The sequence below is a fragment of the Zalophus californianus genome, chromosome 1 (genome assembly GCF_009762305.2).
Source record: "Zalophus californianus isolate mZalCal1 chromosome 1, mZalCal1.pri.v2, whole genome shotgun sequence".
In the NCBI taxonomy this organism is placed as follows: domain Eukaryota; kingdom Metazoa; phylum Chordata; class Mammalia; order Carnivora; family Otariidae; genus Zalophus; species Zalophus californianus.
The window spans coordinates 87,240,692-87,254,735 of record NC_045595.1 but is presented as its reverse complement, the minus strand read 5'-3'; the positions used below and the strand labels follow the sequence as shown (position 1 = coordinate 87,254,735).

General features: G+C 38.2%; 1 protein-coding gene across 1 annotated transcript in view; it reads right to left on the bottom strand.

The window, feature by feature from the left end:
• COL6A6 (collagen type VI alpha 6 chain) overlaps nt 1-14,044 on the bottom strand; it is a 130,812-nt gene that overhangs the window by 75,612 nt on the left and 41,156 nt on the right. Inside the window, exons 9-17 of the mRNA XM_035727836.1 lie at nt 11,281-11,624; nt 11,119-11,197; nt 7,251-7,405; nt 4,772-4,864; nt 3,486-3,539; nt 1,659-1,730; nt 1,546-1,572; nt 1,181-1,225; nt 1,038-1,091 (exon numbers count right to left, since the gene is read on the bottom strand). Of these exons, the coding sequence (XP_035583729.1) occupies nt 1,038-1,091; nt 1,181-1,225; nt 1,546-1,572; nt 1,659-1,730; nt 3,486-3,539; nt 4,772-4,864; nt 7,251-7,405; nt 11,119-11,197; nt 11,281-11,624 (923 nt within the window). The remainder of the gene's footprint in view (nt 1-1,037; nt 1,092-1,180; nt 1,226-1,545; nt 1,573-1,658; nt 1,731-3,485; nt 3,540-4,771; nt 4,865-7,250; nt 7,406-11,118; nt 11,198-11,280; nt 11,625-14,044) is intronic.

Genomic DNA, 14,044 nt, shown 5'->3' with positions numbered 1-14,044 from the left:
GGATCATGACCTGAGCCGAAGGCAGACACTTAACCATCTGAGCCACCCAGGTGCCCCTAGAGTTATTTTTAAGCTGGACAGACGGACAACCAAAAAATAGTTTCAGGCATCATGTAAATAATTTAAGAGTGATCTCAATTATTTACCACAGTGAGGAAGTCTGTGTTCCAGACACATTTGTTGTCTTAGTTTTTACAGCTACTTTATAAACCAGGTATTGTTTGTATATTTCTTTTAACGAAGCAGCTGAGATTCAGAGACGTTATCCGTTTTCTCCAAGGTGGTTGTATCAGCTAGAAACTGGGTTTCTGACTCAGCTGTTCACACCCCAAAGACAGACAAAGTGGATGATGGAAGTATGGCTGCTGTTGGTGTCTGTTCTAAATGGGAACGAGTGGCATACACTTGTAGTGTGCTGCCCCACCCTACAGACTCTTGTTAACACCCTGCTGCCATTCTTAGTGTGGTAGCTGCTTTTCATTAATGGCCCTAATTCTTTACTTCTGTATCTATGCCCTTTGCCATGTGACTCTGTAATGCTTTCCAGCTGTAGTGGGACAAGACTCCCTAACTCCCGAGTTTGGCCATGACTTAATCTGGCCAACAGAAAGAGATGGAAGTGTTGCTATGAGAGCTCCAAGTCTAGGTCTTAAGAGACCTTGAGAGAACCTGTGTGTTTCTACTTGCTCCCTTGTGCATCTGCCATGGCCATGAAAAGGTGATGGAAAACAAAGCCAGACAATGCTTCCTGGTCCTAGGAGGAAGATAAGAGACATGTGGAATAAGGCTGCCAGCCAATCTACAGACACCTGAGCCAAGATCAGCCACGCTTAGCCTAGACCAGGGATCTGGGTTACAAACCTCAGACACATAGGAAATAAATGTTTATTATTGCATGCAGTTGAGGTTTTGTGATTGTCACAAAGCAATTTTGTGGTGCTCACTGACTGATACATTTAGCGTAGCTGTTTTACTCTGTTAGTCAGACCTCTAATTGCCAGGACATTTTTCATGTTGTCTCTTTATTGAATCTCTACCTGGGATCCTTCATCACCCTTTTCTCCTTTTTCTCCAGGAAGACCACTCTCACCCTAAAAAACAGAAGAATAAACTCAAATTTCCATTTTCTTGATGAGAAATAGTTCAGAAGGGCCTTTTTGGGACAAAGAGAAGGCTTTACCTGTTCTCCATTTAACCCGCCAATTCCACTTTCTCCAACTTCTCCCTGAAAAGACAGATGTGATCAGAATAGAGTGTATTACACATTCAGGTGGAAAGAAGTCAGACCCCAAACAAAAGTCTAGTTTTGTCTTTCCTATACAGCCTAGTCCTGAGTAATAACAAAGATTACTGAGTAATAGAAACTGTGAACAAATAATACACATGGCCTGCAATAAAAGACAAGAATAAGCAAAATCAAATGGCTGGCAATAAAGGAAGATCAAGAGAAACTTCATTTGTATGATCTACTGTTCAGTAGTTTCAAAAATTAAAATATGTCTAGATAAGAGATGGGCAGATAAATGGATACCATTGGTACCATACCTCCTGTCCATTTAGTCCCCTGTTTCCCTGAAAATAGAAAGGAGAATAGTGGTTAGTGTGAGAAAGTGGAATTAATGTTGGGAAGACTTATCAATGCCTAATGCAACCCTTACCTTAGGACCTTTGGCGCCATAGCATCCCTTAGTACCTTGCTCTCCCACTGGTCCACTGGTTCCTCTGTCTCCCTGAGAAAGAGAACATACCTAGATGAGCTTTTTCCATTGTACTCTGGATTCTTAGAAATTGTACAAGTTTTGTGTTGGAAAAAAATGTGTAACTGCTCATGGTTTACAATCCAGAATTCATGCTTATTAAACCGGAGAATGGAAGTAAATCAGAACTACTCTGATGAAGCCCTTTGCTTTGGATCCCACCTGGATACTGCCCTGGGTAGGGTGGTATCTAAATAAAACAGACATACAAACAAGTGGCAGCTAAAATGTATTCTCAAAATTTCAGCAGCTATTCCAGGAACAGATAATGAAGAATTGGTGAGGCACCAGAGAAGGATGCTCTAGGTATGATCTAACTAAAATCTAAGCATGATTTCTAATCCAAAATCCATATTCCTTCTCTTTCTTTAACCAAATTATCATTCCTACAATCCTTGTCTTGGTAACCCCACTAGTCTGTGCGGTCTTGTGATCTGGAAACAAAGAGATCATCCTCTGCTTCTCTCTCCCCAGGTCACAATTACTTACATTCATCCTCTTTAACATACCCCCGTATACTGCCCCCAACTAAGATTAGGACTGCTTTGTCCTACACCTACTACTGCAAGGCTTCTACCTGTAACCCCTGCCTTATTAGCATCCATACATTGCCCGAGTATGCTTTCTAAACCCATGCCCCCATCATTTTTACTCCTGTGCTTAATATCATCCAACGACTGCCCATCAACTGGAAGACACCAAATCTTCTGTAGGATATTCAAGATTCCCAATGACTCTGGGTCTTGCTTGTCACGTAACCTCCTCACTGTGTCCTGGGTTCCAACCATGTTGGCTATGTGCCATTCTACACACACACACACACACACACACACACACACACACGCAAATTCTCTGACTCAATCACATACCCTTGAACACATTGTTCTCTCTCTAGTAATATGTTCTCCCCCACAAACTTTGTCTGAAGAAATACCTATTTGTCCTTCAGATGTCTGCCCAAGCATTACCCCTTGTTTGCAGCCTTCCCCTCCCAAGCCTTAACTACTACCAAGGCTGTTAGGTATTTGCTCTGCTATGCTTTGCCACAATGCACCTCATTGTACCATTAGAAGACTTGTTGTGGTTAGCAGCTGGAAACATGGTTGTCTCATTTGCCTTTCCACTCATCTGAAGTTACCTGAGATAGGAATCATATTTTTTCTTTTCCTTATTTTTTTATTTCTAGGGTCTAGACACTGTGCCTGAAACATGGTAGAATGCCTTAATATATATTTGTTAGATGAATACATGAGTGGAGAAGTTCATTTATTATGGTAAATGGTAAGATGCTCAATATATAATTGTTAAATGAATGCACAGATGGAAGGAAGAAAGGAAGAAGGATGGATGGATGGATGAATGGATGGGTGGATGGATGTGAGAAAGAGTGGAGGTCCTTGATAAATAATGTGGGGAGTTGGTTTACCTGTGCAAAATGGATCAGGAAGGGGGAAATGGCAGTGATTTGAGTCCCCTGGTGAAGAGAATAACTTTCGCATTAAGTTCATTGTGCAGCGTTGGTGAACAGCCAAAGAGGAGACAGTAGGTTAATAAACCATTATTGACCACCAGAAGCAAAGCCCGATGAGAATTAGAAAAGACCTCAGATTTTGTACATGAATTCTTAGACTCTGACTTTTCTTGTTTCCTTCTGAATTGACACAAACGATTTCCTATTTGCAGATATGTTCTCAGGAATAAATAGAGGTGAAATAAACCTTGACTTACAGTAATGCCTTCCTCTCCCAGATAGCCCTCACTGCCTTTAAAACCTGGGGATCCCTGGAAATAAGGAAACAAAGAATGCATTAGAACTCCACAGACCAAAAAACAAAGGTAATCAAGCAAAGATCTTTAACTATAGTTTTACTTTATGTAGAATTACAGGAGTTTGAAAAAAAAAATAATCCTCCCCCCACAACCTAGGCTGTATTTATACACATAAAAATAAATGTAGTTTTGAAACAACTATCCAGATAACTCAAGGGTGTGTGCATGTGTGGATCATAATGCTGTTCATAACTCTCTCTGGGGTTATATATAGTGCTGGAATATTTTTTCTCAGACAAACCTTCAAGTGAACACAGCTATATTTGCCCTTAACAGACTAGAATTATCCTCTTTTCATTAAAAAAAATCTTTTAGGATTTATGCTATACATAGAAAAATAGACCACACACATTTCATTCTTTCTGAGCCTGGCTTTTTTTTTTTTTTTTTTCTTTTAAATCTACCATTCTCCTTACATAAAGTTGAAGCATTCAGGAAATAGTCTGAAAATTTTCTTCAGAGACACAAACATGTTGATTTGGGAGTTATGGTGCTATCTACAAATTATTCACAAATCGAACACACATGTAAATAAGCAGTATTGAAATTATTAAACACATCCACAGTATGTTTATGCATATTTTAGCATTTCCTAAAGCCCCAAATCATATTTTTTTATGAGTACATATATTTTTTTTTGGTTAGGAAATACATAAATCTATTTTTGGCTACTGTTTTATGATTGGCATTTTTGTGCATACATCTGTGAGATTTTTGGTCTGGCTAAAGCTGACTGAAACATTGCCACATCTTCTGTGAGGACAGGGTGAGCTGACCTAATTTGCTTATCAGCAGACTTACCCAAAACATACCCTACTTCATTTAAATGACTCTGCAGTCATTAAAAATGGAAATCGAAAGGACACTGATATTCAGGAGGTTTTCATTATTCAACACAGAGATCACCGTTGATTTCTGGGCGTCGTTGTCATCCCTGCTGGAACACTAGATAATCAAGGATCTTGGCAGTTGTCCCTCCTGACACTTGTATTGAAAGTTTTTTAGAAGACTCCAATTTAGAATGCCAAGGGAAAGCCAAGCCTATCTAGTTGTCATGGAGAATAAGTGGTTACCTCAGAGGCTCTATCTAGAAGCTAAAATCATCCTTTATTTCCACCTAACCCCATGTCTGAAAGACATACTACATTCAAATAAGGTGAGCCATAAATCTTAACTAAAATCACCTTTTTCCCTGGTGGTCCAGGATCCCCCATTATGCCATCCCCTCCAATGCACTTGCAGAATAAACAGCAGCACGTCCTTTCAGCAACATTAACCTTGGGGAAGAGTAAGAAATACATGACATTGGGTGGCATTGCTTCCCAAATCACACATACATGCTCAACGGTGTCATTCAGACTTCTTCCACAGTTTCAGAAACCTGTTCCCCATTAAAGTAACCATGCTTCAGAGAGAGTGCATGAGACATTCTTTAGCTGCTATCCTTCCTTCTGTGGTCTGCATTCTCCACCCTATGAGGACTTCAGAATCAACTCAAAGAGGTTCCTTTTATTTTTTTAATTTAAATTGTAGGTAGTTAACATACAGTACAATATTGGCTTCTGGAGTAGAATTCAGTGATTCATCACTCACATACAACACCCAGTGCTCATCATAACAAGTGCCCTCCTTAATCCCATCACCCATCTAGCCCATCCCCCACCTCCTATCAACCCTCTGTTCTCTGTTAAGAGTCTCTTACGGCTTGTTTCCTCAAAGAGGTTTTTGTATCCTCAAAATGCTATTAGCTTAGCCATGGCCAACTCAGTGCATACTAATTTATTAATGTGATCTCCTGATCCCACCCCATCCCAGCATTGGCCATGGTGTTGCTGATTACCTTATACAATTCTGCCCCCAATATTTTGTTCAATAAAATGAATGCTGTTTTCTCCTTTCCCTATTTTGTGAAATTTTTGCATGCTAAAGGATTTAGACAGTGCCCGATGTCATAGTGCTTAGAATGGAGTCCAATGGTAAACACTTCCAGGAAAGTTTTTGTGACAGGATTTCAAAAACACCAACTACACACTCCACATTTCCAAAACCCTTGCTGTAGACAATGGGGGAATGGGGAGAAGATTCCCCTTTATACCCTGGCTGAAAAACCATATTATATATTGAAAAATATCAGTGAATTTTATCCTGAACCTAGTCATCCTTTGAAAAATTGACATATTCCACTGCATTTGTACAATTAACCCACAAGATTTATTTTTAGGAAAATTTGCAGTAAACACCGTGCTTGGCCTTGGTGGGGTAGAATTAATCTTTATGTTGAAAAGTTTCCCATCAAAAATCTAGTGTGATGAAAAATGAAAATATTTTGTCATAATAGTCATTTAGCAATTGTGCTTCTATGTCTATTATATAATGTTCCTTTTCAGCCATTAGAAAAAAATTTTCCACTGAAAATATCAGAAAAACCAATAAAACTTGAAATGTGTGAAATCAAATAACAAACTGGATTCTTTGATTTTATATTAGATAATACCAATTTTCTTCGGATCACTAAAACCCTACAGCATTAGATCTTTTATTATTAATGTTAAAATTGAACTGTTTCTAAAATTAAGTTTTTCTTTGACAATCTAGCATTGATGTGATACTGAAACACTGACAGGCTTGTTTTGAGGAATAACTTCCTCCCTCTATGAATTACCAATACGAATTTCAAAGACGGGGGAAAAAATAGTAGGGAAAAAAAGACCTTTTGTAAAAGAGACAGTCTTCCCATGTAGAAAAAGCAATTCCAACAAAACTTCCATATTCTTGAAGTAATTATTTTCACATAATTACTACACTTAACAAATGGTGTTTAAACATCTATTTATATACAAATCCTACAGGTGAAAAATACCAGGAGCTAGTGTGTTATTGGAAAGTGTCTTAATGTGCTGATTACAGAATTCATAAATCATAAGCAAATGAGAGATCATTAGCCAGTTATTAAGGTGAAAGTGGTGCCACATAATCTGGTAATCCTTCACCACTCTAGTTTGAATCCTTGTACATTTCTGAAAGAAATAGGACTAGGCTGCACTTATGTAGACGTTAGGTTCTAAAAAGAGTTCACAAGGCGAACATTGCAGTCAAGACATTTACAAAGCTTTTGATCGCACATACAGTACAACATAGAAGGAGGTCCGTTATCATGTTGCTCTGTTCTTCCTCCAACATCGGGGCAGGTTGCTCTTCCTTTGGTTGAACTCCAAGTGCAATCGGCTCTCCCTTACAAGCCATGTTGCAGGGAAAATACACATCTTAAACACGAGAGTTATACTCACTGCGGTGAGCTGTGACACTTAGGATCCACAAGGGGTGTGAAAACCAGCTGGCTGAGGGAGAAGTAGATTCACCCTGTCACCTCAGATTCCCTCCAGCGCTTACATTCAGTGACTGTAATTCAGGCAGGATTGTAGGTGCTATAAATTTCTTCCCTTTTTTGCCAGCATATTAATTAAACATGCTTTGATGTATCTCTACCGTATTACATTTTTTTTCCCAAAACATCCTCTTATTTAGGCTGTTTACTAATTCAGAAAAGCCTTTTTTTCATACCCAAGTGAACAAAATTAGTTCAAATTCATAAGCATAAATACTAAATCTATATACAAAACAAATAGAAAATTTAAACTCATCAGCCTTTTCTAAGTAACTTACCAGTTGCTTTGACAGTCGGCTCCCAAGGTCCCTCATTCCAATAGTGAGCTGGGTCCTGTACTCAAACCCTTTCCCGAATTCAATGTAGAGGAGATCAGCCAGGTCACTTGAATCTGTGGCTCCATCCAGAGCAACAGTTATGAGGGCATTCAGGCCTATCCAACACAGTTTACAATTCTCTGGGTAAGGTGGTTTTGGCTATTTTAATCTTTTTGCATATGTATCTAAACTGTTATTCTAGAAAAACAGTTGCAAGAGGAACACTCATTTTATTGTCTACTTCCCCCAACCGTGCAATGTATAACTGACAAGTGACAAGACTATCATCAGAGAACAAAAGGAATTACATTTTTCAAAGCTAATTAAATTGGAGGCAGGGGATATTACAACAGAACTTCCAATTCCTGGATGATTTGAAGTGAGATATAATGATTTAAAAAGGGTCCATACAGTATACTAAGATACAGAAGAACTGATATATCAAGAAAGCAAATGTTCTAAATTTTTGCCATTCAAAGGGGCATCCTTGGGCAGCAGCACTTACATCACCTGGGAACTTCTCAGAAATACAGAATTACCTACAGAATCAGAATCACCACATGATTTATGTGCACATTAAAGTTTGAGAAGCACAGATATAATGACCTCTTAAGGATTCAAGAATCCAGTTGGAATTATAGTAGGAGACTGTAAGACCGTAAGAGACCTCTTGTCAGGCAGTTAGAAACAAATGACATATAATCATCCAGAGCTGTAGCTCATAAACTTTAGAATTTTATAGACCATTATAGACCAGAATATTTCAAAGAAAACTGTAAGGGACTAACAGAGGGTTTTGACTTACTTAGCCAAGTATTAATTGATACAAACATGAAATGATAAAGTACTGATTGATATAAACATGAAATGACACCAGTAATAATCCTGGCAATCCTTATGGTGGAGGTAACCATAGTAACAACTGTGCTCTCATTTATTAATAGTTACTATGTGCCTGGAAGTCAGTTAAGTGCTTTCCATGCATTAGCTTACTTGTAAGCTACAAATCCAACTGTATGAATATGTAGAATTATAGCCATATTTTACAGATAAGAAAACTGAGGCTTGGAAAGGTTATTTGACTGGCTTGAGTGGTATTTTTAGTTTTTCACCTGGACAACCTGATTCCAAAGCCTACAATCAAAAGACATTTTAATAACAAAAGTATACTAAGGACATAATCAGAGTAAACAGCAGTCCTAAAATTGAATAAACTTAGCTTTATTGGCATAAGTTTCCTCATTTCGTTATGGATGAGTGAAGACATCTTTAGATGGGACTTGGAAGCCAATGGACTAGAATAAGGAAATGTTCACAGACCCGAGAATTAAGAATGTTTTCTAAGTGTATGTATGATTCTGAATGAATGATTTTGGGTGAGAGGAAGAAGAGAATGAGGAGAATAAAGTTTCAGGGACATATTGGGGAGGCTCAAGTTCTAGGAGAGGAAAACAGAGAGGTTGGCTGAAGCGGAATAAATGAAGAAACACCAAAGAATAGGGTGACCAGCTTGTCCTGATTTACCAGGACTTCCCTCATTTTAGTGTTGATATCTCTGGCTTGTCTCAAATAAACAAGGTGTTAGTCACTCTTCTAGGAATGAGAATGACAAGGAGACAAGGGACGGCGGAGTGGGCTGGGATAGACAGTGAGGAATGCTGAGCTCATCAAAAGAATTTACTGATCAAGAGAAGGCAGGCTAATAGATCTATTTATAAGGGGGGAAATCTCACATCTGATTTTTCTTGTAAGCTCCGAGATGTGTGAAAATGTAAGAATTATGAGAACCATGGGATTGTTGATCTGCCGCAAATAATGCATATAACTATTATTTGTAACTGCTTTCCTCAGGATGGGGGACTCTGATCCTGCTCCTTTCAGACTCATCCAATAATAAGACAAAAGATTTTAAATACAATTCCTAAAAATAAATTAAGGAAGAAAATATTTCAAAAATTGAAAGAATGTAAGAATCACTATTTAAAGAAATGAAATGAATTCAAACCCCAATTCATGTGGATTAGTTAGAAAGCCACATCCACCACTGAGTATCCTTTTCTCCAGGTCTCCTCTTGTCTCATGATGAGTGCACAGTTTATACACATAGATACCTGGCCCCAAATTCGGGAGGCTCTCCTAGGCTAATGGATCATAGGGCCAAGCATCAACTGAAATCATGTATGTTTAAACATGGGAAGCCAGAGCTAGAGGTACTCCTTGTCCATATTGAGAGCCATTTAACACTTTTCAAAAAACATTATGGCCATCATCCCTTTATCTCTCCCATTCAGAGATTCTGAATTTTTGAGGATATTAAAAATCTAGCTTCTGAAGTTGAAACTCATTTAATAGTTTTTCTTTGGGAGTTGGGAAAAAGAAGGTTGGTCTTAGAAATCTGGGTGTTCTGAGGGAAACTTCCTGAAGAAAACTCTTACGTTGTTTGCAAAAGATACATCTTTTTCACCACAAAAGCTGAAATTATAAAAAAAAAAATCACACCCCAAAAAACAAAACCCTACCCACCAAATTAAGCACTCTAGGGTCTTATTCTTAGTCTTCATTAATATCTCCATTGTAGATCATAAAGAAAGTCCAGGACTTGAAAGAGTAAAAAGAAAGCAGCTTTAGCAAATAAAGGGCAAAATAAAAAGTCGTACTTTACAGCTGTAAATACAGCTAATTTTGCAATTTGTTTAAGATTGAGGAGAGAGAACAAACAGAAAGGACTGATCTCCCTAGCTTCTAGTAGCTAACCTGGGAGCAGCCTAAGCAACTGTCTTAGGCCAGGTTCTCTAGAAGCAGAGGCTGAGAAAGGGATTTGGATGCATACAATTTATTGAGGAAGCACTCTTTGAAGAAGGGGTTAAAAAAGCAAGATAGAGCAGGGGAAGGAGCTGAGCAAGACAGTGTTTCAGCTGAAGACTAGCTGAAGACTGATCCCATGGGGAACTCTGGAACATAAATTATACCACAGAACTGGGGCCATTTTGAGGTAGGGTCCAATTCCGTGTACTCTACCTGCTGCCTAGGGGTGGGGTAGGGAGTAACCTTCCAGGTGACATGGCTTCCACTGGTCAACAGCAATTCTTCAGAGAAAGGAGAACCTGTGAGTTTCTGGCAGCCAACAGTCACAGTAGCTGGAGGATGGGGAAAACTGCTTAGAAAGGGGGCACTGATAGCATCCACTTACAGGAAAAGTATTTCTATTCTTAGTCAAACCAGAACACATGGGTTCATTTTTCTTCCACTGATCCATATTTTGTAAGAACTGACAGTAAGTCAGACTGGGCATTTGTTCCTAAAGCAAAAAGCCCAGAGCCAATGCTTTAAAAACTCCTAAGCACCATGGTTGGTCCATCTGTGGTCTGAAGGAAGGAACTAATTAGAAAACTCCAAAATATGAGTAGACTTGTCCAACAATGCTTGAGATTGGAATGAAACTCTAACAGTGTCAAAAGAAAATAATCCAATTCTTCTATTCCTTGGTCAAGGAGAAATACACTGTTCACTTCTGCAGACCCTAAAGAAGTAGCAATATTAGATGATGTGGGCCAAGGGATACAGGAATATTCTCCAGGAAAGCTTAGGAAGACATACAGTATTATAAGAGAAAGGGTAGGACTTTATATTCAGTGCTGTTTCACATACATAGTGTAAGAAGAAAAAAGTAGATGCCAGAATGTTCTGAGAGCTCATTTGCTCTCCCAAGAGCATATTGGTGGACAAATTCAGGGTTATTTGAGTGCTTAAAAACTTAAGAGCCAGAATTGAGTTCTGAGGTTATAAACTCAGTAAACATTCCTTTCCCACTCTTCCCCATGCTCAATACCTTCATTTCTAAGTTCATCAGATTTTTGTTCAAGCTTTTCAATGTCATCATCCAATCCATCTGAAAATAAGAGAACCACCTAGGAAAGTATTCAAAAAGAAAATTGAGTAAAAAGGATGTCATCGCAACCATAGACCAGCAGATATAGTAAAACCAGCTTACCTTTCCTCGAGTAGCTGATTTATTCTGAAATGCATCCCATAGAGAACTCAAGAGGTTTGCGTTGAGAAGAGATGGTCCTTTAACTGTTACATCCTTCAAGCTGTTCAGTATATTTTCGCTATAGATCTCAAACTTGGGTGAATATTTTTTCATGGCATTGGTCACTTGAAAAGCCACACTAACTTGAGTCTCTGTGCCCACCTCACAGCTTACCCCATTGAGGGAGCTGATGGTACGTAAGATGTCTTGAAGGTAGGTTTCTATCCAAGACTGACCTTCAAGCAAAGTCTGCCCATTTTCATGAGTTGAGATGTCAAATCCCACCACAACGTCCACAAAACAATCTAGGGTTCAAGGGAAAATAATATCTTATTAGACCAACAGATACCTTTATTTGGCTTGTTTGCCATATCTGAATCAAGGTATTTGAAATTCTTATTTTGATTCCATTTATAAAGTTGGAAAACAAGGAAGAACATGACTGAATAAAGGAAGAAGCTTAGAATCACTCTTTTATAACCGGTAAAAGTGTAAGTATAGAATATATTTTTAAGCTGGTATAAAATCTAGATGATTTTGTAACAAAGTTCTGAAAGACTTTATTGGGGCCACTGAAAAAGCCACACAAAATCATTTAAGTATCTAAAGTTGTATGTGGAAGTGTTAATAGTCTGAAAGAGGAAATTCATACCATGCTACTTACCAATTGAGGTCACTTGACAAATATTAAATTATAACTATAAGGGAAGTATAAAAATATTTGAATAGTCATTTAGAAAAAAATAAATCACAAGGGACTTGTCTAAAGGAATGACTGTGAAGATTTATCTCTCTAAAAACAATCTCTGATTCTTCTTTTTGTCTTCTAACATCCACTCAGAAAAGAAAAAGGAAAAAAGAAAAACTCCAAGAGATCCTTTGGCATCTTGCTTAGTTTATGTCAAAGATGGCATTGCCTTCAGAGCTCAGGCACTCAGGAAGCTGAAGCCATTGCCATTTGGAGATTCAATAAATACCTAGAGAGGTTTCCCATTTAGAGTGCTTTGCTTTTATCCTTATTAGGGCCAGGGACATGTTAAGCATTGGAGAAACTAGAAGGGGCTTGATAATTTAAGCTGAGCCTCCTAAAGGGGAGATAATCAGAGGAGGATAAAATGATAATTCATATGCACTCTTCTTTCCAGAACTTTTAGGTTGGCTAAAAACTTCAAATTTTCCAGCAAATTCAGTTGGATACAAATTCAGCAAAGCTGAATTTAACTAGCTTGGTTGGCTAAAAAAAAAAAAAAAGGCAGGGGGAGGTGGGAGGAAGAATATGTATTTTTAGTTTGCTTTGTTCAGATAAGCAGTTTTTCAGATAGCTGTTGTGTGGACAAATGCCCACCTATACTACCTCCAGACACACTGGTCAGTTGTACATTTGCAAGTCTTTGAAATCAAAATGTCACTTTCTAATTTTAAAATAAGGGCCAGAAGCTTGATTCATTTTTTTCCCCACTCCCTTGTACCCTGATTCCCGTTTAATGAGAAAAGAGTTGGGTGAGGGAAAATAAATCCTTATCTGATAATCAATTTTCACCATGACATTTCAGGTAAATCAATGTTATCAAAACATCTGAAAGGTGGGTTTTCTTTAGTTTTTCTTTATTTCTTATTTTGCCATAGGAACTTTCTTAGAAAAATCTCTTCTCTGATATTTGGAAAGGGAGATGAGGAGAAAGAAACTGGTCAGAAGGAAGCATCAGAATATGTCCTTTCCAAAATTCCTCTTGAATCAATATCCTATCATTTCAATCTTGAGACTGTTGAAAAACGAACATTGGCAGATATGGCAAAATGTCATTGAGTGATCCTGGGAACGGTCCCCTCTAAAAATTTAGTGTTTTAATTTTTTGTATAGATTAGTAAATAAGTTCCTTGTGTTTATTTAATTCAAATTGACAAATTATTCCATAATAATGTGATCAAAGGAATAACTGTGAGGCACAAATCCAGAGTTGGCAGCCACATGTCTAAATACAATAGACTAGGCCATATTAATCAAGTGGGCTCTCTTGGAAGGAAGGGTCTTACCAACTCTACAGAGACATCTGCCCTCAAATCAGGAGCCCTCACAGCTAACAAGAGGCAAGGATGGTTTTGGAAGTGAGCTAGGGAGAAGGCTAACACTGGATTTCCAAGAGAAATAATGAAGGATTAACCTAGGATAGCAGGAGGGGGAATTGAAAAATGGCGATAAACGTAGGGCAACTTGAGAAGGGAGTCCACAGCACTGCTGCGGAGGGTGATAACAAGGAGAAGCAAAACTAGTGTTTTGAGTGTTTGACTTGTCCTCACAAACCACAGTGTGGAAGTCTGGATGGGGGGAGGTCTTTAAGTGGGAAGACTCCATGTTTAATTTTAGTCATGGACTGGCCAAGACGTTACTACTGCTAGATAACTTTTGGCAAGTCTCTTAACCTTTCTGGGTTATAAAAATGAGATTATAAAATTTTCCTGTTTATAAAAATGAGATTATATAGTCCAAAATAAAAATAAAAATAACAGAGCAGAGTGGATTGGACTAAACAGGTGGTTTGACAGTTCCCTGCCAGACTTAAAAGTGGATTTTAATTATCTGACTTACAAAGTCCATAATTAGAGTTGATGATGGCAGATTCTTAGTATTAAGAAATACTGTCAAGAAGGTAGGATATATCAGTAAGATTAGAAAAAATTTCTTAAATACTTTAAAGGGGAAAGTTGGGCTATTGGCAGTTATTGG